At 45.5% G+C, this 27,947-nt stretch overlaps 1 protein-coding gene across 5 annotated transcripts; it reads left to right on the forward strand.

Annotated features, from left to right (window-relative positions):
- Positions 1–53: 53 nt before the first annotated feature.
- On the forward strand, positions 54–27,834 carry limch1a (LIM and calponin homology domains 1a). Of its 5 annotated transcripts, none has more exons than XM_080520656.1 (31): positions 54–453; positions 7,666–7,736; positions 7,825–7,894; positions 7,978–8,084; positions 8,180–8,210; positions 8,317–8,427; positions 9,797–9,924; positions 10,072–10,142; positions 11,321–11,522; positions 11,689–11,898; positions 12,351–12,656; positions 12,841–13,110; positions 14,805–15,062; positions 16,059–16,415; positions 16,537–16,854; positions 18,226–18,603; positions 18,812–18,850; positions 19,557–19,686; positions 19,839–19,984; positions 20,078–20,720; positions 21,887–22,216; positions 22,850–22,949; positions 23,526–23,551; positions 23,756–23,869; positions 24,045–24,137; positions 24,230–24,431; positions 24,545–24,644; positions 25,022–25,096; positions 25,206–25,314; positions 25,958–26,060; positions 26,369–27,834. In XM_080520656.1, the coding sequence occupies exons 1-31, from the start codon at positions 355–357 to the stop codon at positions 26,392–26,394; spliced, it is 5,223 nt and encodes a 1,740-aa protein (XP_080376782.1). In that variant the 5' UTR covers positions 54–354; the 3' UTR covers positions 26,395–27,834. The 5 variants fall into 5 exon arrangements, with proteins under 5 accessions (XP_080376782.1, XP_080376783.1, XP_080376784.1 ...); XM_080520657.1 differs by having other exon boundaries at positions 18,229–18,603; XM_080520658.1 differs by lacking the exon at positions 23,756–23,869.
- The last annotated feature ends 113 nt before the right edge of the window (positions 27,835–27,947 follow it).

A 27,947-nucleotide genomic window follows, 5' to 3' on the forward strand; every position in this document is an offset into this window, starting at 1 on the left:
CGTTCACGCAACCTGAAATGCGCGGCCCCGGCGGCAGCAGTGGTGGCCGAGGAGGACCAGCGTCGTCAGCCTCGCGCAGTCCGGCGAACAAGAATCGGTGTTTTTAGCGCCTGGAAAACGGGGCTCTTTCTCCATTTCTGTGCCACAGAGGGACGGCCGGAGCCGGGCTACGAGAGGACCACGCACACCCCCCCCCCCCCCTCCCCCTCTCCTCCCGGGACTGAGCGCGGAGCCGCGGGACGGTCGAGACACCGGGACGGAGGACAGAGGAGCTCCATCACACATCGCCGCATCAACTCCGCTGTGTTTGTGGTGGTGCATTTATATAAATATATATATACGATCTGCCGGGACATGGCGAGCCCCGCAGCAGCATGTCGAGAGGAGCCGGAGCAGCACCACCCGCGCCCCCACCCCGAACCGGCCTGCCTGGAGGCTCAGAAATGGATCGAGGTAAGAGACCGTCCGGAGCCCGTCCGTCCGGGGCCTGCCTGCTGCCCCCCCCCCCCCCCCCCCTGCCCCGCTGCTGCCTCTGCACCCCCCGGGGACTAAAATGGGTCATACTGCTGCACACTGAGCCCGGGGATATAAATATACAGATCCCCGCAAGCTGCAGCCCCGGTGCACCGTCACCTGTTGGGGGTGACTGACTGCAGTGTCGGGTTACCGTGCGGGACAGACGACTCCGTGCGTGTGTGTGTGTGCGTGTGCGTGTGCGTGTGCGTGTGTGTGTGTGTGTGAGAGAGAGAGAGAGAAAGTTTGCCCCTCATTTGCCCGGAGGAGACTCATCACGGTCCACATTAGAGAAACTAGTTGATCGGTGTGTGTGTGTGTGTGTGTGTGTGTGTGTGTGTGTGTGTGTGTGTGTGTGTGTGTGTGTGTGTGTGTGTGTGTGTGTGTGTGTGTGTGTGTGTGTGTGTGTGTGTGTGTATGTGTGTGTGTGTGTGTGTGTGTGTTTGGAACGACGGGGGAGGAACGCCCCCTCTATTCAGGCGCGAGGGGATTCCGGTTGCCATGGTTATGAAGCCGGGCCAGCGTTCACGCACGAGATGCCACACTGTACCAGCAGTTGATCGCATCCGATGAGATTACCGTCCGACCACCATCATCATGTGCCCGGCGAGAAGCGTCTCTCCCTCCGCTTAAGCCCGAGTGGTGAATCACGATTTGCCCGCGGAGCTGCGTTATGACCTATTTTTTTTTTTTTTTTTTTTTTTATAAAAAAAAAAAAAAAAATGTCATCCTGTCCCCGCTGTCCTGCCAACACAATCCTCACACTGGCACCGAGGATACAAGGAGACGTAGTACAATTATAATTTAGCTTTATTTGAAAGATCTGGCTTTGGAATCACACCTTGCAGGATGGATGTGTTTTCACTGACTGTACTGGCTGAAGACCCACAAAGTAAATAGAGAGATGAAGGAAAGGATGGATGAATTAGACTGCAAACACAAGGGAACGCAAGTTTATTTATATACCACACTTTACATCTTGCTCACCAAGCAGAAGCAGGGAAGATTGCCAGTCCATTGAAGGGGACCACACAGAGACAATCACACTCACCAATTAACTGCAGACCAATTAAACCATGCAAACTCCATGCAGGAAGGATCATTCGCCTTCAGGTGAGGTGGGATTGCTCACCATCATACCACTGTGTGACCTTATACTTTACATCAATATAAAAGGAAAATAAAACACCTATACAAAGGTTAACAGCAGTTAGATGTTCATGAAGTGGATAATAAAGCATTCATTCTGTTTCCCAATGATGAAATATATTTTGAGGTACTAAAATGATTTGCATTTTGATGGGATTTGCTTCCAAATATCCATCCATCCATCCTGGAGCCCATCCTAGTTTACAGAAGGTAAAAGGCAAGGTGCACCATGGACAGGTTGCCGATCCGTCAATGAGTCACATATTAACAACTACACTAATGTATAGCTCCTTATAAACCCATGGACAAGTCTATTAATTGTGCGAGAGAACCCATGCACTCACGCCGCGACACCGCTGGTTGGTCATTAGTCGCAAGGAACCGGTTGTATGGTTACCGTCTTCATTACTGCTTACCGACAAGACTGAAATCCCGTTCAAGATTAACCAAGACACCCAGTCTGTTTCTAAAATATGCGGTTTAACAATGTAGTCACGAATCTCTAATCTATCCAGAACCCCGACTGTTTTTCGGTGTTAAGTCAGGTTACATAATGATCACCATTACAGAAAGTTACAAGACTAATATTACATATAATATGAGAAACTTTGAGCTGGCATTGATGAAATATCTCTTTCTCTGAAGACTAATAGTCCATTTTTAGGGATATTTTGATGACAACAAACCCTGATAATATGTTTGCAGACTGGCACATTTATAATGAAACATTTTCCCTGTGATATCAAAGTGGAACAGATGTGCGCTTTAAAAAAAAAAAAAAATGTAACATGCAAATTAACCAACACTGTTTATTGGTTTATTTATTTATTTATTTATTTCGCCTCTTCAGTCCATCACATTGTCCACGCCCTTCGGTCAAGACGTGGAAGGCGTGGCGCCGTTCGACCCGCCATAATGAGCGAGCCGGCGCTTCACCAGTGAAAACAGTTTAGTCTCGGCCGACGCTGGCCTTTAATCTTAATCTCCCTCGTTCCTCTCACTTTGTCTGCTTCCTGCCTTCTAATTCTCCACTTATTTTCAGGCACGTCAGACTGGCCCTATTTCTAGAGGTGTATTTATGTGCTCTCACAGGTGGGGACGACGCAGAGTTAGATGCCCTGCGCTCCATGCAGCGTTTTTCAGAGTGTGTGTGTGTGTGTGTGTTCTTGTCAGGTATGCAAAGTGTATGCACACTCACGTATGCCAATCAGCTATGCATGATACAGCTCGCAGCCGTGCACACTCCTCGAACGCGCCTCGCTGGTGTGACACCGGTCGCTATGGGAACAAAACACTGACGGGCTCTCAGGTGTCACTGTTTCCAGGGGGGGCAGTAGAGCAGTAGGCTATATATCACCAGACAAACCCCCCCCCCCCGAGCAGGAAACCAGACTGGCACAGACAAACCCCCCCCCCCCAAAAAAAACCCCTCTCTGCCTGTTTATAGACGAGACGAGGCAGGATTTCGCCGTAAAGCCGATGCACTCAGTCCACGGTGCTTTAAACTGTTGGACAGGACAGTGGACAGGTCGGTGACGGCAGTTAAGTTCCACTGGCCCAGACGTAGAGGTCGTGGCGAGAGTCGGGGGGGTGAAAACAGACAAATGCGTGCGAGCGAGTAAAGCGTGCGCGTGTTGCGCCAGATGTGGACAGCTGTCCCCAGCTGTCCCCAGCAGATTAAATCCAACAGTCTCAGACGGCCAGACGTGTCTGCACGAGACTGCAGGGGTGAGTGCGGGGACTCGCCAAATTTCCTGTCCCGACGGCGAAGTACAGAATGTGAAACAACGTCGACAACGGACTTTGCTCTCGGTGAAGATTCCATTCCGTGCTCCGGTCGTGGCTGACGCCTTCCACCGAGGCACACAGTTAATCACATATCAGTTTCACCGCAGAGCACGGCCACTTTTAAATCGTCCTGAAATAAACAAAGAAATGCAACAATACTCTGTAAGTGTCACTGAGCATGTTTTCCGTCGGTTATATAAAGAGAGATTGCACTGAGCTGCTCCCTTTTTTTACATCAGCAACTCATTGCAGCTTGCATACCAGCGACTCATCTCTCCCAGACACTCAAGGTCAGAGGTTAAGGGAGGGGGGGGGCATCTACAATGAAGTTAAACAAGATTTGTGTTAAAAAAAAATTCCAAGAATAGTGGTATGATGACAGCTCTTGCAATGTAAGACGGGTTTGCTCTTGGGTAAATGTGGAGTTTAGCATGTCTTCCTTGTGTGAGTCCACGGCTTTTCTTTGCGCGATTCTACCTTGAAATAAAGACATGGCGGCCAGGTTAACAGGTCACTCTCCATTGCCAGTAGCTGCGTGTACTTCTGTGTACCTATCCTGGGGTGTACCCTCCTTTCTGCCACATATCGGGTCAGACCAGATAAAAATGGCTAATTGTAATGCCGTAACAATTCTGTGACAGTGCTTTTATCACTGGAGCGTTCACTTGTTAAGGCCGGAAATGTTCCAAAATATATTTGTGCAGGAAGTTCCAGTGCGTCAAGCCAATGCAACGTGATTGTGGTTGGAAGCAGAAGAAGCTGTTTATGCTATTAGAAGAAGTGCACCACTGAAGTGGGTTAATTGGGGAAAACTGCAGTGGGACAAACTGGATGATGGCAGCCCGACCGCACTCTTTGTAATTAACAGGAAAAACACTTGTGTTAAATGTAGGAAAACATCTGCGATGTACCGAATGGTATCAATGCTGTTTCTGTCTAGTGCTGGCTCACTCTGGGTAATTAATCTCATCCAGATTAATCCACAGTTCATCTGGATTGTCTCTCTGTCTTTCTCTTTACATTTTTCTGTTTATTTAATTTTTTCTCTTTCTTGCCTTATTTATAACACGTTTTCTGACCTTTAATGTGCACATGCACTAAAGAGCTTTGTAACATTATAATCAGGCACGCTGTTATGCAACCACAACCAATTAAGCATCTGTCTCTCTGAGGCCATTGCATCATTTGGAAGCTGAGGTGCAAAATTGTAACATAATACTCACTATAGGCTCGTTGAAACCAACATTTCTTCTTTAAATCTCTTGTTTTCAAAAGAGTTGTATAAAAAAAAAGTCTGTTTTCCTGTCTCTCTTTCTTCATTGCAGCTGTACAGCTAAACCTCTGGATGATAGGGGGGGGGGGGGGGGGTCATCCTCTGCACAATGAAAAGACTATTAATCCCATCTCCAGATGTTAGCATCATCTATCATGCTGCATGTTCAGGTTTTATACTGGATTTTGGTGTCATGTAAGATAATTATGATCATGTTTAATTTGATGCTCCCCCAACTGCTGTGATGTGACATTTTTCATTATGCTGGAGACGTTTTCTGCCGATTTGACTTCTGATTCTGAATAACAAAGACCTGGGGCCTTTGAAAACCCAGGGTACATACACAACATTTTAATTAACATGTTTTATTTGTTTTTTTACGTGGATCTATCAGGAAAACTAGTATTGTTCACTCTTGTGATGACGCCTCTATAAAAAAAAAAAAAACACACACACACGTTTGGCAGACTGATTATTTAAAACCTTTGAGAATGTCCGTGGTTCAGATGTTGAGTTGGATTGAGGGCTTTTCAGTTTGGGGTTTGCATGTTCTCCATGTGCGTGGGTTTCTCTTGCCGTTCTCTCCTCCCACAGTCCAAAGACGTGTGTTTGAGTTTAACTGCTGACTGGAACTTGCCTGTAGGTGTGAGGGTGTAATTATGTGTCTGTCTGGGTTTTTCCTCTGGTGTCCAGGATGAAGCCTGGTCAGCCGGGTTTCGCTCCAGTGTCCCGGCACCCGGAGTGGAAAAAGGCCAGATAGAAATTGGATGGTTTTTTTTGTTTACTTTTATTCAAGTCTTGAATTATGCTGGTTTTCATGCTTTGAATTGGTTAAAGCTTATGGTTAAATTATTATTTTTTTTTTACAATTATACAACTACCACACACACACGCACACACACACTTCCACTTCAGGATTTATTAGACGGTAGCTGCTGCTGCCTTTCACTGAGCAGAGCAATCCAGTATGAGTACTGAGAATGAGCCAGTCAGGGTCGAGTTACCATTACTGGCACTGAAATACCCTCAAGGCTTTCAGCTCTGTTTTTTTGTTGTTGGGTTTTTTTTTTTGTTGATTTTGTCCACCATGAACACCCTGTCTGTCCTATCAACACACACTCTCACGGGAATCTTTTTGTCCTCAAGCTTAACCATAAATTAAAATCTATTCGACAATCGTGAACCCTCGCAGCACAGTCACAGTCACCGTGTTGTAATTGCTGCATTTTTCGGTTTCAGCAGCAAACCCAGTCGTTAACCACCTCCACCCTGTGCCCACTGTCTGAGCGCTGCCTCCTCCGTGCACACTGCCTACACAAAACACCATCAGTAGTCTTGGTAGTCTCACCTCAGTACAATACTCTTCCTCTGTGAGTAAATTATGCATGATTCTGCTGTAAATGTTTCAGAGGCCCGGAGTCTTGGAAGAGAAACAGTTTGTTTTGGTTGTGTGGAGTGGGTAGATATACTTTACTTAATTTTGGAAAATCTCAAATATGCATGGCGATGGGAGTCCAGCACATCGCTCAGCTATCCACAATGTTTACTATTCAGTAGAAGTAGCAGAGATGGGGAACATGGAATTGCTTAGTGCATTTAGGACCTCACACAGATAGATGTACAGGCTTTGCAAGGTCAGTGTGTGTGTGTGTGTGTGTGTGTGTGTGTGTGTGTGTGTGTGTGTGTGTGTGTGTGTGTGTGTGTGTGTGTGTGTGTGTGTGTGTGTGTGTGTGTGTGTGTGTGTGTGTGTGTGTGTGTGTGTGTGTGTGTGTGTGTGTGTGTGTGTGTGAGAGAGACACACGAATGAAAAACAAGAAAAAGAAGAGGATGCCAATGGGAAACATCTGCACACGACTTATATAACCAAAAACAATAGATTGTGTGTGTGTGTGTGTGTGTGTGTGTGTGTGTGTGTGTGTGTGTGTGTGTGTGTGTGTGTGTGTGTGTGTGTGTGTGTGTGTGTGTGTGTGTGTGAGCAGCGTACATATGAGCAGCAGCATCAGAGGGAGTGTGTTCCTGCAGTTAACAGTCTGGGCGCTAACTGTAATCTTCACTAATCTGGATTAGATGTCGAAACGGCGTCAGTCAAACTACTCTCCTTTTCCATTCATCTAGTCACTGGTTGCACAACAGTTCTGGAAAGCTGTATATGTGTGTGAGTGGGCACGTGTGTGTGTGTGTGTGTGTGTGTGTTGGCGTTATGGCAGTATATCAAGGTTGGTTTCCTGTCTCTCATCCTCTCCTGCCTGCACAAGATCTACTCCAAGTTAGAGTGCAGGCTTGAGGTTTGAGGTTATCAGTGTGGCATGTGGGCACGTTTGGGATGAAACTGAATGAGGAGATGGAGAGGATTCTCTCTGACCTGGTGTCACACTAATTTGGTTTTGTACTGAAGCAAATTGTTGGGGGATGGGTGAACTGGAAAGAAGCGGGATCCTGCGTGAGGCCGATAGATGGTCACTTCCAGGTCCTCAGTGAAGAAGATGGATTGACACAACTGATGAAGGAAAACTATTGGAGTGATTGCTTGTTTAATCTCATCGTAAAAGGCAAAAATATCCAATATGTTAAACTTGGAAAATTATAAACTCAGAAGTAATTAAAAATTCTCACATGTTTAGAGTTTGGAGCCAAATAAATAATTATGTAAATGTGCGAAATTGTCAGTTTAATTGGTTTATTGGCAAATCATATGTCAGATTACGGAACTGTAATTTTCCAAAACATAATATTATATAAGATAGTTTTGGTTTTGGAAGAAGAAGTGTGTTTTTCCATTTGTCCATTTTAGGTTATTTCAAACTCAAAAAAACAAGTGGGGACATTTTCCTGTTCTCTTGTATTCTGTCGCTATTAAACACAAACTCAGTCAATATATTAAAAGTGCAAACTGCCTGCTGGCTTCCACTTCACATCTGTCTCCTCCTGTCCTCCGTCCACAGGCAGTCACCGGCAAAAACTTTGGCGACAAGGACTTCCGCAGTGCGTTGGAGAACGGCATCCTGCTGTGCGAGTAAGCGTGCGGCATTGCTTCATTTTAATGTGCGTGGCGTGTAATAGCTCATAAACTCCCACAAATCTGGGCTTTTCCCTCCTCGCAGGCTGCTGAGTGCAATCAAACCAGGGCTCGTCAAGAAGATCAACAGATTACCCACCCCCATCGCCGGGCTGGTAGGAGGACACTCTCCAGCGTGACGTTCAGCTGCCAAGCAGCGGCCGCTGACTGTCTCTTGGCCCCTCTTTGTCTCCTTCAGGACAACCTTTCGGTCTTCCTGCGAGGCTGCGAGGAGTTGGGCCTGAAAGGCTCGCAGCTGTTCGACCCAGGGGACCTGCAAGACACATCCATACGGGCCAACCTCAGGTGAAAGAGTGCAAATGCCCGTGTGTGGCGTTTTTTTTTTTTAACATAAATCAATGGAGTGTCATAGTCACAGTGTCTTCTTCTCTTCTGTTCAGGGATTCCGACTGCAACCGCAAATTAAAAAATGTAAGTTTATATTGCCCAACTGTGGGTTTTAATTTTCATTTTTTTTGTTTTTTTTAAATGAAGCATTGAATAATTATTTCCTAAACCTTGCCCGTGTGGCTTGCAGGTGCTGAATACAGTGTTCTGGCTGGGTAAGGCTGCCTCTGGCTGTGCCTCCTACAGCGGCCCCACTCTCAACCTCAAGGAGTTTGAAGGGCTTCTTGCTCAAATGAAGGTGGTGAGTGAACCTATTGACTCATTACTCCCCCCAGCTTTCTGCATGAATAGCACAGGTGTGGGATGGGGGGGGGGCTCTTGAACCGCCATTGGGAGCGGCAGAGATTGAAGAGCATATTTATTCCTCTCATTAACATTCATTGATTTTCCAAACAAATAACCACAAGAAACATGTGGAAACAGAACAAAGATTGCTCGATTAAGCTCAATTATTGTTCATTTTCGGGTGGAATAGAATGTATTTTAATAAAAAAATAAATAAAAAGCATAAAGGAACATACTAAACACTTAAAATAAATGTCTTTAAAATATACTGCATGCAAATATTAAATGCAAACTCACACTCAAACCCTTTTATTTTTTGGGAGAACTGATTTTTTTTTGTTTGTTTGTTTTGGATGTCATCCATAGCCAATACATTACAACCAGGTGCTCGGTAATGTCATACCTTCAGGCTAAAAGCCAGAGAATCTCTCTGCAACTGACACACTTCTGAATTTTATCATAGTCCCCCACTTCCATAAAAAACTGCACCCAGAATACAAATCCTACATGTTATGTTGCAAGTGTGAAGCTGGACATGCAAACCACACAGTCGAACCGACTCACTGTAAGACATCATGTAGCAGGCGGCTTTAGCTTGGTTCTATGTGAATCACCAAAAGGTGATATGCTGAAAGGAAGAAATCATTCATGTAAAAAAAGTGTTGATCTCACAGTTCTGTAGTTACCAAGGTACTCCAAAGGACTCCTGAGAACGAGTGTCTACTTCAATGCCAGTTCCTCACATTTAAAATACCTGGCTCAGATGCTGCTTTGCTTTAACAGAATAAAAAGGGATTTTGAAAGACGACAATACAAAGAGCTGTTCTCTGTGCAACAGAAAAAACTTTCTTCTTGCTGTGTTGCATTTCAGGATTCCATAACATCCTATAGTTAGTGTTTATGAACTTTGGCTGCTGTTATCTTGTCTAAATCCTTAGAAACAGGATCATTTCAAACCTTCTGCAAAATGGCAGATATAGGTGAGAGGGGTCACATTGGTGGGGGAGAAGGTATGGCGGAACGGGGGGAGGAGGGGTGGGAGGGTGATGGACAGACAGTGGGGGGATGGTTCACTTTGTTTCCTGTCTGATAGGACGTAAAGGAGTAACAGGAGACACTTGCTGCTTATGTTACAACACAACTTGTCAAAACAGGATGCAAAGTTAATCTCGTCTCACTTGGAATCCCCCCCCCCCCCCCCAAAAAAGAGCTCTTTTGTGTTTTTGTGCAAACAACGAGACACCCCAGTCTGTCCTCTGAAGACAGCTGCCTCATGCATTTCATTCAGATGTGTTGTATTTGACTCTGTGTCCTGGCGTGTGCAGGACAGCGAGGAAGGAGGGGACGGTTCACAGAAGCGCAGCGTCCGAGACAGCGGCTACGACTGCTGGGACTCTGAGAGGAGCGAGTCTCTCTCCCCGCCACGACACACTCGAGACAACTCCCTGGACAGGTAGGGGGACGTCTTTCGACACGTTCACACAAAACGTGGCTCATGAGAGGCCCAACGCGAGTGACTTGTGCCCTGATGAAGGCCCGTGAGTGAATTGTGAACCTCCTACCTGAACGTTGGGACGTTTTCTTCTGTCTTCTTTCACAGTCTGGATTCTTTTGGCTCCCGCTCTCAGCACAGCCCCTCACCCGACGTTGTGAACCGAGGAAACAGTGACGGTCCGTTCTGATAAAGTGTCAGTTTTCAGACTTGTAGGTTTTACAACGCAGACCCTATGAGGTCTTCAACAAAGGCGGTAATGTTATCACTCTTCTTTAGCGTTCATCGAGGAAGTAGAAACTGTTGTTATGTTGAAATGTATCCCTAAAACCAGTCGCCCATAAATAGACTGAGTGCTGTTCGCCAATATGTTGGCGTTTAAACCGAGGTATAATGTGACTGCCTGTGGACAACAGCTGAATATCTCTGCTGTGTGTGTGTGTGTGTGTGTGCGTGTGTGTGTGTGTGCGTGTGTGCGTGTGTGCGTGTGTGTGTGTGTGTGTGTGTGTGTGTGTGTGTGTGTGTGTGTGTGTGTGTGTGTGTGTGTGTGTGTGTGTGTGTGTGTGTGTGTGTGTGTGTGTGTGTGTGTGTGTGTGCGTGCGTGCGTGCGTGTACATGCATGCAGCAGCTGTTGGTCTAGGTATCAATCAGATTTGGAACTGGGAAACAGACTGAGTCCAACATCCTGTCTGTCAAGTGTGTGTGTGTGTGTGTGTGTGTGTGTGTGTGTGTGTGTGTGCGTGCGTGCGTGCGTGTACATGCATGCAGCAGCTGTTGGTCTAGGTATCAATCAGATTTGGAACTGGGAAACAGACTGAGTCCAACATCCTGTCTGTCAAGTGTGTGTGTGTGTGTGTGTGTGTGTGTGTGTGTGTGTGTGTGTGTGTGTGTGTGTGTGTGTGTGTGTGTGTGTGTGTGTGTGTGTGTGCATGCGTGCGTGTGTGTTTGATGGGGTCTATCATAGGCATCCTGTTTGTGTCTTTTATGCTGACCATGTAATATAACATGTGACAGGGTGACAAGAAAAAAAAAAACTTCCCACCGCCGGGAATAGCATCATTCTGCGTTCCCTGCAGGTCACAATAGAAACTCCTGAACAATATGTCTGGTAGTATTGTTTTTCTCATCCGTTGGACAGTAGTTTTGCAACTATATGATTTTTTTATTTGGAGTATGCCAAGGGGGTCCTGGACCCCAAGATAACAGCCACTGTCCCAGTCGCATGCTGCACGATAGTGCCAGGTGTAATCAAGGCCGTGTACCTCTGCAATGGTTTGTTGGTGTTATTGCGCAACGGGTAATTAAAAATGAGCTGCTGACCTTGTTTTCTTCAAGCGCCATCACTGTTTGTGCCCAGGGCGAGGCAGCGACTCGGAGGCTGATGCCCCCAGCAGGAAGCCAGATGTGCGGAAGGACGACATGTTGGCCAGGCGGACTGCCAGCAGTGAGTCAAGGAGCTCCATCCCCTTTAACCAGTTTCTTCCTAACCGGACCAATGCCAGCTCCTACGTCCCGGCTCCGCGGCGGAAACCTCACGCAGAGGAGGTGGAGCAGCGGAGGTAAAGACCGACACATTTAAAAGCATCTGTTCCGAGTCGACTCATTTGTACACAGAAGAGAAATTGTGGAGTGATGAAGAGAGGTGAAAACACAAATGTGAATCTCCCGACACACAAAACTTCCTCAAACATTTACTTTTCCCAAACATAATGAATCATTCCTCAGTCACCCTCGAGCAGCTCCAGAGCGAGGCAAAAAGCCTGGACAGCATCACAAAACTCCCAAAACTGTCACGTGGGCTCCCGACAGCAATGAGGAAAAGATTGAAGAAGAGGAGGAGGAGGATATCACTCCAGACGAGTTGGAGCAAAGAAAGTTGCAGAAGTTGGAAAAGGCAGGAATTAAAGTTCTCCCTGCTGCAGTCCGCTACAGCAGGTCAGGATGCACGAGCAGGGAAGCTGTTGTGTTTTTGCATCCACTAACAGGGAGGTGTTCAGGTATTTGTGCCTGGGGTTTGTCTCTGGTTTGCAGTTTTAACGCTGCTGCTGTGAATTGTGTGGTGAAGAGCTGATTATTCAACGCGATGGGATTCAGTCGGATGGGACGCTAACTTGTGGAGAAGCCTGTGGTTGTTGGTGTGTTTGTTGAGAGCCACTTGTTGTCTTGGTGGAGGTTTCAGTGACGGGGAATGCCACCTGATTTTGGAGGATTATCTTAAAACCTGGAAACGTTTCCTCAACCCGACTGTGAACTTCGACTAACCGATGGGATTTGCAAAAAAAAAGTGCTTTTGGATGCATGTTGATGCAAATCTGCACGCGGCCACTTTTTGCTGAGAATATGGCACGTTGGACTGATTTATCACCTCTGAAATGACCTTGCTCCAGCCTCAGCCCCCCCACTGTGGAGGAAAAGGAAGCGCGGTCACCGTCTCCAAGCATCATCCTCCGTCGCGATAACGACTTTTTGAGCGCTAATAAATCTGCGTGGGATTCCCCATCGGATGGAGAAGAGGAAGCGGAGGCACGGAAAGTCCCAGATGTTCGCAGAGATGACCTGGCGTCCAGACGAGCTCGTCGTGGCCCCGTTGCTCCCAGGGTGCACCAGTTTGTACCCCGTCCCGCCTGTACCAACAAAGACCGGGAGCGCTGGGAGGGCATCAGGCGGGCCTCGCAGCACACTCAAGAGATCAGGTTAGCTTGTGTGGTGAGGCTTTTCTTTAACATCGCTCACATTCCCTTCCTAAATCGGCTCTCTCCTTCTCCTGCTCTTTCCTTCTGTGGGTGTTGTCCCCTGTGTGTCTTTATGTGCATGCGTGCGCTCCACTTTGCCGGGCGATTTGTGATGCCACTGCAACGCTGTCCTATGATTGGACAGCGAGATGGACGCAGTCCCCGACATCGTTACACGCAGAGACAATCCCTTCCTTCACTCTGCCTCCCGTCGCGAGGAAGAGGACGGCGGAGAGGAAGAGGGAGAGGAGGGAAAGATTAAGGCACTGCCTAATAAGCAGAAGGACGACCTGGCTCGTAGGCGGGCTCAGAGCAGGCCCCGCCCCCACAGGGACGGCCCCGCAACCTTTGTCTCTTCACCCATGAGCAAGGCAGATATGCAGAAGTGGGAGAGGCTGAAGATGACTGAACCAAGGTGCCCAAGCAAACACTCCTTTGTTTCAGCACACGTACAGTACAGCACAGTGCAACACCACCAAAAGATGCTGTGTGTCAACTGTTTATAGATTATATCTGAACAGCAGCTCAGTGTATGTGTGTGTGTGTGTGTGTGTGTGTGTTGTGTGTTTGGGTATTTGCCTTCAGCTTTAAGCTGATAATTGCAGGCATATGAGGGACATAAATCTGCTCATAACCCTCTCGACTCACTGGATTTGATGCATATTCCTATTATGCAATCAGTTTAATAAGTGAGGGATTCAATTCCTCTTTTGGAATAATGTCTAACATCTCCACCTTTTTCGTCTTAAATCCCTGTAACATTGTGTCATAAAAGTAGCAAGGCAGCGGCAAAAACAAAAATGTTTTAGTATTTTCATGGTGGTGGACACAATGTGATGCTTCTTACTGAATTAAAAGGAGATCAGCACGGTTTACAAAGAACAGAAACTAATATAGTAAAAGGAGACTCGTTTGAAACCGTTGCATCCACATAGTTTCATGTGCAGAAATATTGTTTTGGCACAAAACAGTTACGATTTCGTCTGCACATCCCTGCTGACTATAAACACCACTGCATCACAAGGCAAACACAGAACTAATAATAAGCAACTAATATACGGATTTATCTCCCATCAGAGAAAATTCAGCAAACTATTTCCAGCAAACTGGGTTAATCTCCAATTGCCAAGAGGCACAAGAGTTGTATTGACCTTTTCATGTGGCATATTTTTTTTTAACATATTTGTAAATGTATCTAACATGGTAATAACCTACTTAAAGAGAATCCTTTCTTTTTATTTCAACATGATGCATCTCCAATTCATGGGCATATTTTTAGCTCTAGATCTCATGCCAGCTTTGGTTTTTGTTCATTCCATTGTGGAGATTCAGACAAATGTGGAGTTGCATAACGAGACGGCGTGCACGACTTGCATCTGAGTATGTTCACAACAGCACTCTGCAGCTTTCCAAGCAAAGCTCATTTTTACGTCACTCATTTGAGAGAAATGCCTTTCCTGACACATTAGTTTGTCTCTTTAGGGTTTTTTTTTGCTGCTGCCCAAGTTCTCATCTGCTTGCTCATTCTCCTCATCATTGTGCACTTCAGTGCTCTTCAGTCTTCTTTGGCAGGCATTGAAACAGAGAAGGGAACTGGCCGCCATGTGAGAATCTGCGCATGTAACCAAAAAAAGAGGCGACTGTTGGCCGGCAGCTCTGCTTCGCCTTTGTTTTTCTCCACATGCTGATGTCATTAGACGGGATAAAGACTTTTTTGTCTTCCCCAAGGAGCAGCAGTGAGCAGGAGAAATGTGGCTACCTAGAACAGATAAATTGTGTGTGTGTGTGTGTGTGTGTGTGTGTGTGTGTGTGTGTGTGTGTGTGTGTGTGTGTGCGTGTGCAAAAGCGTATGTGTGTGTTTTTGTAATTGAAATACAAAAACCCCCTTACTTTGTCTTTTTCTGTCCATCCACACTTCCTGCCTGATTCAACATTTCCACCTCATCCTTCTCATGTCTTCACAGCCGATCCTCTGTCAGTAGTTGCTCATGATTTCTCTACACCCCCCCCACCCCCCCTGCTCTGTCACTGGCTGCCGTTGTCCCGTACGTTTGTGAATGGTATGTTTGTTCGTGGACCTGTCTTCCATCTGTGAGACTGTATGTACAGTGAGGCTAGCCCGTCCCCTGTGTGTCAGGCCTGTCGGGAGAGAACTTATGGGAGGCCTTTCAGCGGCGCAGCGAAGGCTGGACGAGGTCACAGCAAAGTTGTGACCTTTGGGGGCGTGACCGAGATCGAGCACCCCGTAGACGCGGTCGCGTCGACTGAAGGGGAGGAGACAAAGTTGCTTAGACGGCTCCTTTCCAAGGCAACTGTAGCCATGCCTACCATTGGCCTGGGCTCCCGGCTTTCAGAGCGGGAACGCAGGTATGGACGTGGCCAAATACAAGATCATTTAGGCTCCATTAGCTCAAATCCTGCCTGCATTAGTTTGGCCTGCGCTGAGGGACAACACATCCTTTTTTCTGTTGCATTAATTCGTAATTTACTTAATTGAATTGCCTGTTTATGCTATTTTGAAAACGCTTTACCACTTCAAGCCCTTTTTAAAATTATTATATAAGGCAAGTTTGACAGCACCTCTCTGCATTGCGCTGATTTGCTTGTAGTTTTAGTAGACAACGCAGATGCACACTTGCATACACATGCATGTACCGATCGCAGAGATTTATCTGATAAATCTGCTTAGTAGCTGATTTATGATTTTGGTAACAGGCCTTTAGCAGATTTATCGGCATTGGCATAAATATGCAAATAACGTGTCACAGAAGAAGAAGAATTTCTCGATACGGTTTCTGATGTGCAGTGAAAATAGAAACCAGCACACCATAAATAATCATCACAATTTTTTGTTTGAATCTTGGTTGATTTTGTAAGCCTTCTAGGATCAACGTTGACCTCATTTTCAAATGACTTAAGCTGCCAAACCACGACTTATAATCTCTCCAACTCTCGGTTAGCTTATTTCCTCACTGCCAGTCGTTTGTCAGACATCTAATGACTCCTTAACATTTTGAAATGGCACTGATATTTTGTTTTTGGCCTTGAAAATCCAGCTTCAGCAGAGCTGACCACACTTCATTATTTGAGGACCTCAGTGATCTTTGTTTAAATCTTGTTCTTGAAGAGTTAAAATAGGCATTTTGGTGTAGAATTTCTACTTTTGTTTGTTTACTTAAACACTTCAGAATCTTTTTTTTTTTCTTTTTTCCAAGGTTTCCACTGCAGTCTGTGTTCACTTGTCCTGCTGGCCTGTTGTTATGCATGTCCATGCTTGGTTTTCGCAGCAATTGTCACAAATATTCAGAAAAATCATCCATCTTTGTAGATGTGGATTTGAGTTTTCTAAAATACTCTTAACAGCCAGGTAGAAGGAGCTGACCCCAGCCAAACTACCCTTCCCTCTGCTGACCTCCCATCCTGGACCCCTGAGGCCACGCCCACTCCTGCTGAGGTAGATGCTCGCCTGGCTCAGTATGTGCGGAGAACTGAGGAGGAAGAGGAGGACGAGGACGAGGACGAGGAGAGAATCCCAGATCTTCGGAAAGATGACATGATGGCAAGGAGAACTGGAGTTTTCCAAAAACAAAACACGGCTGCGGCGACTTTCAACCGATTCCTGCCTCTGCCCTCCTCCCAACGAGGGGACGTGATCACAGACGCTCCCCTGAGCTCCAAGAACGAACTGCAGGCGGACAAGTGTAAGAAAGTGGACGTCAGGTGGGCTGAGAGCTGATGTTGTCTCTAACTAACAGTGTGCAGAGCAACTAACAGTGGTGCTGGTGTTTGCGTCGTCCAGCTTGTTGTGCGGTCATCTCAATGAAAGACCTTTGTGCTGCAGACGGGATCAGCAGCAGCCCAGGTCGTCCATGGACATAAATCAGCAGCAGCTTCAGGCAACGGTGGTCAGAGGGACAACTCACAGCCAACCTGATTATGATGAGAATGACGATGAGTATGGAGAAAATGAGCCTGTGCCTGACCTGGAAAAGGATGATATGATGGCTCGGAGGGCCAGGTTGTCCCAAAAAGCGAGCGCACCGAGAGCAAATCAGTTCCTCCCTGTACCCGGATCAGTCAAATACACCATCAGCCCAGTGTCTCCAATGAAGCCGCTTCACAACAGACCTAAGCTCACAGAAAAGAGGGACATTGACAGGTATTTTCCGTGCGGGGATGCGATTGTGGTGCTGTTCATCGACTCCTGCATCAAACTAAGCAAGGATCGGGGTTTCTGTGTGTGTATTTCAGACTAACAAGACGTGGTGTTAACGAGGATCCTGACGTGACTGTGATGATGTTTGGTTTTATGTTGGCATGTGTGTTCACCTGCAGCTGGACGCCTGACGCACCTTTATGTCTGAAAGGTGTCGTCAGCACAGATCGCCTCGGCTTGGGTGCCGTTTGTATTAAACTGGTATTTTTTTTATGGGTTACATTTGATGTTTGCTTTATTTGGAATGGCTTTGGTTGATTTAGGTTGAATAGCAAACTGTTGACTGTCTTCAATATGTACTTTAAGTGTAAATCACTGCTGAATCGCATGAGGAGTTGAACTGCTGCTGCCTCCAGTGTTTGAAAGCGTTGGTTCACCCAAATTACATCCAGAGATGAATCCTGAACAGATCTGGAATTTAATGACGACGCTGTGTGTTCTTTTTGGAAAACATCTGTTTAATTTGGTACTGGGTAACATTTCTTAGAAGAATCCATAATAATAAATATTCTCCACACATGCTAAAATGCCTGAAGATAAGATTGAAATTTTTGCATGTTTTGCATGGAGGCGGGTGAACTGAATACAAGAATCTAGGTTAAGCAGTGTACCAGCTGAATTTGGAAGCAGATTGCTCTCTTACAGTGAAAAATTATCAGAAAATGTTAAATGTGTTTTCTGTGTATTGAGCCTGAGTAAATACAATACGACCTGAAGCCAGAAAGAGGTGAGGTCTAAAATCCAACCAATCAGGGACTAATATGGACCAAAGCTTCAACCTTCTAAGGACACTTGAGTTTCTGCAGCCCTTAGCATGCCTATGGGTTTTGGTCTGATGTGTCTGTTGCATCAGCATTATAGCTTCAACGAGGATGTGCCGTAAAAGACCGGCAATCAGCCTGCAAACTGGCATTTCATTCCAGTAAATGGTTACTGTCGGCTGGAACAAAACAACATGGTGGCGTAACGCCCACTACGCTCTCCAGCTCTCGCTCTCTCTACCTCGTGATCTCCTCAGCATCGAAGATCAGACACACACAGTTACTGGTGAACATATCGGACTGTAGCACTCTCATAGGTGTATGTTTTCCTGACATATGCACACGTATAAAGGTGCTGGTAGAAGATTTGCTCTTTGATTTGGGTGGACAAACTCTTTCAGCTTGTTTTGCGGTGATTTCTAAGCAAGTTAAAAAAATTTAAATGAACTCAATGCTGATCGGCCGCAGTCCGAGTCTGAATCCCAGGTTGGATTTACTCTTCGGCCTCTTTGAATGTGCTAATCAAGGCCTTGTCACTGGACCGTTGTTTCAGCAGCCATGTTAAGGTGACTGCAGAACTTGGAAGCCGGCCCCCCAAAGCCCCAATCAGCCCGTCGCGCGCAGAGCTGAGGGTGAAGCGGGAGGAAGACGAGGAGAAGGAAGAGGAGGAGGAGGAGGAGAAAGAAGAACCACAAAAGCCCGACGTGAAAATCCCTGACGCCACTTTCTCAGTTGTGGCTGAACGTCTGGCTTCTTCCTCACTCAATCCTGCGCCCTCTTCTTCCACTGCCTCCGTCTGCGCAGCGCGGGCAGGTGTGGAAAATCAGAGGAGGGAAGAGAAAGACGTGGCGAAGGAGAGAAAAAAGGATGTAAATGAAAAGCCAGAAAAGAAATGTGTCTGGCAGGAGGACGACGAGCTGCCTCCAATGATGTGAGATGTTGATCAAACTCTTCTCGCCTGTCTTGTTTCTCCCATGGACAGTTCTGCCATTCCAGCATGTCTCAGATCTCTTGACGGCGTTTTGACTGCAAGTCAAATGGTTGTGAACTGTTTAGTTACGGCTCCCGCGGTCCCTGTCACCACGTTATATAATCGCCTCCTCTTCCCTCTCATTCACTTCCTTCTGTTGCTGTTTTAGGGTGAGCCGGCGGGTTGCTTTTATGTCTGAGGACACCGAGTAAGTGTTTAATGTGAATCTGGGTGAACGTCTGCATGCTGACAGGCCGTGCACGTGCAATTCCACCAGCGCAATACAAAATATAACAACACTGTATTTGGCGGTGCCGTCGCACTGTGCTTTGATATGCCTTTTTTTTGTCATCTTTTGCTTGTAGATTTTTTTTTTATTTCTGTTTTGTTGAATACGTGTTAACTTTTCCTAACAAACACCAGTGCTTGTCAGTCCATCCGCTTTGCCTTGCCGTTCTAAAGACAATGAGGTCTTTGGACAGCATGAACACCACTAACCACAAATCCATCAAGCCATCCTCTATGCCCTGTTTAACCAGTTTAAGAATACAGGGCCTGAAACTAATCCCAAGCCAGTTGACATTGGGTGAAAAACATGTTATATCGTGGATAGTTCCTAATACAAATATAAATAACATAGTTAAGTTATCACATCCAGGAAATAGAAAGGTGGAACTCATGGAACCGTTGCTGGTTGTGTTTGTCTCGCAGTGAAATTGTATACTAATGGTTATTATTCTTGCTTTTTCATCTTGCGTTTTCTTCTGTTACTTTGCAGTGTTGGTTTTTGTTTTGGTCCATATTAAAAAAACATAACTGCATTTGTTGTTTTTACGCAGTCAGATTGGACAGAGAGGACATTCCTGGTGTTTCAGTGTTTCATTCAAAACCTTTGCTGTCTTTGTCCCGTGCAGGAGTGTGAGTATGAGTGACATCCTTAATGAGGACGAGGTGGGACACTTGCCACCGCTGAGCCAGTCGCGATATGAGCGCATGCATGAGCAGTACAGCAGCTTTAAAGAAGAAGAAGACCACTGGCAAGATGTAAGAAACCCATCATATCAAACTAAATCAAGACATACTTTAGAGTTCATTCTAATAACACAAGTGTTGTTATTTAGTAATGTTGTTTTCAGCGAATTGGTGTCATGTCGTTCCAATGAAGCCTTGGATTTATTGCTGTGAACTTGTGACAGGACTTGGCTCGCTGGAAGAATCGGCGCCGAAGCGCGTCACAGGAGTTGATCAAAAAAGAGGAGGAGAGGAAAAGAATAGAGAAAAGAATGAAGGAGGAAGAGAAGAGGAAAAGTATCAAGACTTACAAAGAGATCGTGGAGGAGAAGTAAGGATGAGATCGTGAGGATGGCTCAAATGTATCACTGACTCAGCGATTTATTGATCTTTTCAACTTTTGACCAAAATCCCCTTATTCCAGGGAGCGCAGGGAATCGGAGCTGTGTGAAGCCTACAGGAATGCGGCGACTCCAGAAGAGGCGGGCTTGGTTTTACAGCGTTATGCCCTCCGCTTCACCATCAGCGACGCCACACTGGACAGCCTGAAGCTGCCCAGAACCACCTCAAAACCCAAACAGGACCTGCATCAGGTGGTCCAGGAGCGCAAGGTCACGTCCCCTGTCATTAACTCTGACATGTCGGGACATTGTCACGCAGCAGAATCAACCGTCACGCCAGACCAGCGCGGCTCCAAACCGGAGAAAATGAAGACGGACACAACGGATGAAGAGATTTCAGACATCACCTCTTCCAGCCCCCCAGCACCAAACAGTCCCATCTCAGCAGTCGCAAACTCCCAAAATGTGCCGCCTCAGTCTCCACAGCTCACTGAACCGCAGACTGAGCCGACGGACTCTCCCAGCACTCGTCACAACGAGCTGATTGCAGGAGACGCACAGCTTCAGACCAAACACGCTCAGGCCGAGACTGCCCGGACTCCCCCCACGCCACCGGCACACACGCTGCCCTCCCCTTCGCCTGTGACCTCCAGGCCCGGCCCCCTGCTGGCGGCCAAGCCCTACTGCCAGCCCAAGAGCACCCTCACGAGTCACAAGCCCGCCGAGGTAAGAGCTCCAGGTCTCACAGTCACTATCACGCCTTATTGCTGAGCTTGTGTTTAAGAGCTGTTATCATAAGATGATCAGCTATTTCGATCTCTTTTTCTACATACGCCATTAAAACCCTTTATTTTAGAAAAGTTTTAACCTCCCTTTAAAAGGGGGCACAAATACAACGAGGCTCATCTGACAAACATATAATGCACATATAAAATATTCTATAATCGACAATGAGATTAGTGGAGGGAAGAAGGGTTTTAAGGAGCTGCTTCTTTCTTGTATGTTCAATGAATGAAAACACCCGTAATCAGATATGGCTTTAATGAATAAACTGAAAGTTAATCAACGAGCCAAAATAAAAAATCCAAGTCAAATAATGACCTCCTGTAAATATCTGCTACAGCAGGTGGGATTATTTCTTTGTTATATCATCAGACTGCGTGCAGCACATGTAAATGTCAAACATCCATGAGGTTAGCTGTCTGTAATAACACTGGTACAAACTGTCCTCCAAAACACTGGACTCTTCATGCGACTATAACTACACTGACATTATCCAAATGTATTGTCCCTCAATATTCAATTCCATTAAATTTTATTAATTTAGCACTAAATTAAATAGAGACTGAAATACCAGCAATCACAAGTAAACAATTATTGGCAAAAGTCAAAGGAAAAATCTGTCTTTTACCAGGGAAAATAATCAAAATAACGGCAAAAGATCCAGACTGAGATGTGATGGCTTTCTGTTTGCATGGGTTGGGGTTATTGGATATGGGGAGAGAACTAAGATGGAGAACAACAAACTCCAGACAGAAAGATAATCCACTTGAAGGGTTACAGGAGGCAGAGATCAGAAACTTCCACTTCCACTGTCAAGAGATTGTACAGGAAGGGACACAGACAGGGGAAGGGAGACGCATCACATCATTGACATGCAATTATGACATTTTAATATATAAGAAGCAAAGCTGAGCACATTGTGCATAAATAATTGATTTGACTGATTTATACCCCGGTGTTTCTTAATCTATGTGATCAGTGATTTCACCATGAAAAATGAAACAGGATAATAGATTACTCTGTAAGATCAACTGGAATTAATATTGCGTGTAATAACTTCACAGTCTATAAGAGCTCATTCATGAGACGTGAGGTTGTGTTCCCCTCAGGTGGACGGGCCGGTGCGGCAAAACGGAGATACTACGGAAGATCTACCTGTTTCAACTCTCCCCACCCCCCCGGGTGAGCCGCTGCAGGACACCAAAGACGTTCCCTCCAAACAAACAGAGGACGAAGTTCCACCGGAGGCGGTTATAAAAAGTCCTGCAGCGGGCACAGCAGTGCAGCCGCCGCCTCCGCAGACAGAGAAGCCGGCGCCGTCCTCCACCATCAGCGCCCTGCTCGGAGGCCGAAACTGCATCACAACAACCACCATAGTGACTGAACTCACACAGACTCACGTGGAACCGCTTCACCCAGACATCCAGAGCAACGGACAGGTAATACCTCCAGCGTCATTGCTCGTGTAGTTGAGTGAACGTCCATAAAAATCATTATGATTTGAAAGAAGATGCTGGCGTCACCATGTTGACTCATCTCAAAGCCTTTGACCCACAAGACTTTAAAACTCAATCTAAAGTCAGTAAATAAAAAACAAAACAAAAAAACTGCTAACTGCAAACACAATCCAGGAGATAAACCGTCGGAGAGGTGGACAGTCTCACGCACGCACGCACGCACGCACGCACGCACGCACGCACGCACGCACGCACGCACACACACACACACACACACACACACACACACGTTCAGTGTGGAGTCAGATGCTAACGTCAGCCTGCCTCTTCTTGCTATGTAAATCAACTTTGTGCTCAAGATGATTTCAATAAACATTTGCATGAACACAAACGAGAGGCAAGCTGGAGCTTCCCGAAAGAGGAACCAGCAGAGTGGGCTGCACCTTTGACGGTGTCGTGTAATTTCACCAAAACCAAGAAAAACCACTGTAAGACTTGTGTGTGGCTTGTTAAAGATCTCAAAGATTTATTTAGTGACGGCACAGAGAAATGTGTTTGTATTAACCGAGATTCTAGGTAAAGCTGCATTAATTGATTTCAATATTCTACCTTCAGGTCAGCACTGTTTATTTGTTTGGAAAACCAGCGGAGGAGAAATCAGCCCAGTCACCTGCATCACCCACCAGCAATCAGGATTATTCTCCCACCGTCACAGGTAAACCTCAAACAGTTATCAGGTTTGTTATCAGGACATACTGTGGAGGAACAGTAACATTGATACTGTGAACGTAAGCAAAAGGTGTTTAAAGTAATGAATATATATATAATTTATGTACTCGTTCACTGTTTTTTTCTTTTTTTAAGTTACGGAACAGGTTTCACATGGTGAGGCACCAAAAAGTGTCATAATGTGCAAATCTACTACAAAAACAAATCCTGGGGGCTTTCATCCCAGTGTGATTTTTTTTTTCAATTATAATTGAAAAAAGTATGAATTCAGAGAATTTTTTTTTTTTTTTAGTTAAACCACATATTTTTAAACCAAAATGTATTATAGATAACGCTAGTATAAAAACTAGTAACTGTTATGACAGTTGTGGACCAGAAGGACTTGCATCTGGACGATGGAGCCAAACATCCATTCACAACATATTTTAATGTGGAAGAATATGTATAGGTCTGATATATGATTTAGCCACGTAATAAAGTGTGAGAGTCTTAAAAAACGGCCACCAGTTACACCATTGATTCCTGGATTTTTGTCAAATGATGTGATTGTTGTGCTTCACAGAAGGACTGGAGGAGAGCAGCGTCTCCGTGAGTATTTCTCTCCAGCTCCAGCTTCCTCTTCCTGTTCCCCCTTTTGCTCTTATATTTGACCCTGTCCAAACCCTTCGTCTCCCAGTGGTCACCGCAGTCGTTGTGGTCGGACTTGTCCTCTCACCTTTCCTCTCTTTCTGTCCTTTTGCTCCGTATACATGTGTCTCTATGTGTGTCTGGTTGTGGGGTGGCTCTGGTTAGATTGAGACCCCCATGTTGAACTTGGCTAAACGTGTTAATCACTGGGTCTGGGACCCCAATGAGGAGCGTAAACGCTTGGAAAGGTGGCAGCAGGAGCAGGAGCGCCGCCTACAGGTATGGTGTCGTGTGACGCTGTGCATGGCTCCATGAATGCTTACCACAGGCTGCACTGGGTGTGTGTGTGTTTTGTATATGTTCTACCTGTGTGTGTGTGTGTGTGTGTGCGTGTGTGTGTGTGTTTTTTTTTTTTTGTGGCGACACAATAAAAACAAGAGCTGTCCCTCTGCAGGAGCAATATGAGAAAGAGCAGGAGAAGCTGAAGAAGGAGTGGGAGAAAGCCCAGTTGGAGGTACAGGAGGAAGAAAGGAAACACAATGAAGAGGTAAAACTCTTTAGATAATACACTTTTTTTTTTCCCCTTACTTTTTTTTGTTTTTAATTTTTCTTTTTTGTCTCTATGTCCTAATTTCCCAGGAAAGACGGATTCTCGAGGAGACTGTCACACCCCTTAAGCCCGCCGGTGTGTTGAACCCGCAGCCAGCACCGACACTGAGGACCTCTGCATCTCCAGAAAGCAACACCGCGGCGGGGAAAAACATCCCCCCGTTAACCAACGGGCAGAAACTCTCCTCAAGTGGTGACGATCAGCATGTGTCCAAGCTGCATTTTTTCCAGGGTGAGCACGAAGCAAGAGGCGCTCTGACATGCAGGAGGCGGCCGTGTGTGCTTCACAGCTCGCCCGCTTATTGGTTACGCTGTGAAAGTGGTCTCACGATGTACTTTTTGTAGATTCTGCGTGTGACGGGGAACCTTCAAAGAAACAGGAGTTGTGGAAGACGGCCTCTCTGGACCGCAACACTCAGCAGAACCAGGGGCCCCATGTTAAAAGGTAAAGGACGACAAAGTGTTTATTGTACTGAAGGAAATGCGGCAGTTTCAAAGGAGAGTAAATGTTCATACGGCTTCTCACGATGAAGAACTTTATTAGAATCCTTGAATTAAAGTCTGGTGGCATCACCATGAAACACAAATAATATAAATCAAATTGGATTGCCGTGAACCACAAATAAATCATCATATAAATACTATATGCAACTCATTCAGTGATAAATATACACACAATTACCAGCTGAAAGGCCTTGTATGTTTTTTTTGTTCTTTTTTACACGAGCACGCTATGACGAATACGTCTGAAATAGCAGGCACGTGTTTCTAACATTCCCCGGATGCCTTAAATCAGCCTTTTATTCACGTTTCTCTCCACAGATCTGGATCACACGATGTCGTAACGAGCAAACAGCAGTCCTCTCCTTCAACGCCTCAGCCTCCCTCGCCCAGCAGGTAATGATCCTAGTGTGAAGGAGTGATCAGATCTGATCGGAGATCAGAATACTAATGAAGCACCTTCACGTCTGGCTAACGGCCTGTTTTCCTCTCCGTGTGTCTGCAGGTGTGTGAGTGGAAAGCGCCTCTGCTCCGGTTGCTCACAGCCTCTGGGAAAAGGGGCGGCTATGATTATTGACACGCTGGGCTTGTTTTTCCACATACAATGTTTCAAGGTATTTTTCTTCTTAATTTACCTATATGTCAATATATACAATGACTTCATCAATATCTCGGTCGTGGTCATACATATGACACCCAAAGTGATGCATGGTGAAATTGAAGAGCCACTAATGTTTTATAAACCACAGATGTGGCCATTTGGACTTTTATCTGTTTAAAAAAAGAATTCAGATCCACCAAAGTGCATTAAATTAACGACTGTAAGTGTTTTTAGTGGTGCTCCAACTTGACAATCAGCAGTTGTGTTTTCATGTCTTATGTGAAACATTGTGCTTCTGTGTGAAGACACATGTTTTACAAAAGATAACAAATGGTAAAAACCTATTAAATTCAGTGCTATTGGCCCTGGTCAAAAGTGACCTGCGATATACAATATGTAATATTTAAGAACTCGTGTCTCCTATTGGAGACGCACACCTCAAGCAGTCCTGATGCAAATATTTGAATAACTGTGATGAAATAAAAACGAGCAAACAAATGATGAGTCTGATGAAAAGCAACAAAAGCTCTTCAACCTCATTCCATAACAATTCAAGAGCTGGAGCTGCAGTTTAATGGAAGTTGGTCCCACATTGTTGATGTGTAACAGTTGTCTGTTTCATATAAGGATGTTTATTATTTATCTGCTCGCTGCAGTGTGGAGTTTGTCAGGGGCAGCTGGGTGACGCCACTGCAGGGACGGACGTCAGGATCCGCAACGGACAGCTGAGCTGTCACGAGTGTTACATCGCATCCCGTGGTGAGAACACACTCACACAGACTCGCATGGATAATCGACGAAACTTTAGACAAAACCCTTTGAAAGTCAAGCACATGTATTTAAACTTCCTGGCCGCGATGAGTTGGGGAGAGTTTAGTCCTCGTCTCGGCACGATCTTCACCATTTGAGACATCCTGGCTTACCGAGCTGACAAATAATCCTTTCCTTTATGGGTTAATGTCGACCTTGATTGTCATCAATACATGCCTAACGTGAGCTCTGTCTACATTTTAGCATCTGTTCAGCGACACTAAGATGAACGATCTAAACGGACGTGTTTGTTGCAGGCAGAGGCCAGCCCACCACCCTATGATGACCCTGTGTCATCACTGGAGCCTCGCTGGCATGGCCGTCAGTGATTGGACACGGAAACTACTTTTGAACCTCGAATCGTCACATTCTGGAAAAATCCTGGAAAAGCGCCTGGAAACCTCAGAGTTTTGGAATGATGTCTATTTTTCCTGAAATGCACAAATAGCTCCAATGGCTGTTCGGGACAGAGGAAACTGGAGTTTGTGGACTGAGTGACACAATGACCTGCACATACAGTACTATCGCTGTAACTTTGTAACCGTTCACATGTAATACACATCTTTTTATATGTGTAGCATGGACGTAATGAAACAACATACGTTTAGGGCTTTTGCACATCTATACTATATGCTTAAGACGAGGGGGTCATTCTGTCGCAAACTAAATATGCTACAAAGCCGAACGATATATTTTAACACATGAATCTCCTCGTTCTGACTCATTAACTCCCGCTTCTGCACCGACCATGTGACGAGAGGGTCGGGTTGGATGACCCGACGTAGCCTGACCATCAATGCCTTACTCATACCTTCTCATTCGTGTTGGGTTTTTGGGTTTACACTTTTGCATGAGAAAATTTGCGTAAATAAGTTATTGTGGGTATTGCTCAGATGGCTCGTGACTTGTTGTTTTCTCCGAGGTGAAACATCTTCCTGTATGTTGTATATCATCTTGCTTATTATATTTTTGGGGGAATCTTGCTAACTTACAAAAGCTTTTTTTTTCTTCTTCTTTTTTTTTTCCTTTACAAGATGTTTTACAGGAATGACAATGCATGTTTTTAATGTAATAATTGTTGTTTGGATTTTAAATATTTTCCCTATAGGATGTTTTAGCCATTGTTTCTTCTAAAAACTGCATCAGTCAGTGCCTTATGTAACGACTAAGGGGGAGAGTGTACTGTTATGTGTGGGAGTACTTCACACTTACACTGACCTCTCGGTCTCAGCACATTGTGTGTGTGTGTGTGTGTGTGTGTGTGTGTGTGTGTGTGTGTGTGTGTGTGTGTGTGTGTGTGTGTGTGTGTGTGTGTGTGTGTGTGTGTGTGTGTGTGTGTGTGTGTGTGTGCGTGAGAGTGTGTGTGTGTGTGTGTGATTGTGTGCGCGCGCGCGTTCCTGTGCGTATGTAACTGCAAAGTGTGATTTGACTTGAAGCACAGTTCCATACCAGCAAAAAAAAGCAAGTTACATGGATCAGCTTCTCCCGATCACGTGCTGTTCTTCAACTCCTTCCAGTGAACTAAACCAATCACACAAAGTTATTTGCTGCTTCCCTGGTAATTTCCCACCAAACTCATAGTAATTTGCAATATGGTGTTGCCTCCCGAGAATAGATGTTTCCTCTTCGTCACTCCTCCATCTCGACAGCTGACAGCGTCTTCATTTCTCAGAGGAATAGAGCTCAGTCTTTGTCTTTTATAGCAACTGTATGTTTATCAATAAAATATTTTAATGGCATGTTGATGTGTTTTCATTTACCTTTAGCTTGTCTGCTGTTTGTCATTAAAGAGGCAATGACAAGATGCACATACAATTTATTGGGAACATAAAGATT

This window comes from Blennius ocellaris (genome assembly GCF_963422515.1).
Source record: "Blennius ocellaris genome assembly, chromosome: 3".
NCBI classification, from domain to species: domain Eukaryota; kingdom Metazoa; phylum Chordata; class Actinopteri; order Blenniiformes; family Blenniidae; genus Blennius; species Blennius ocellaris.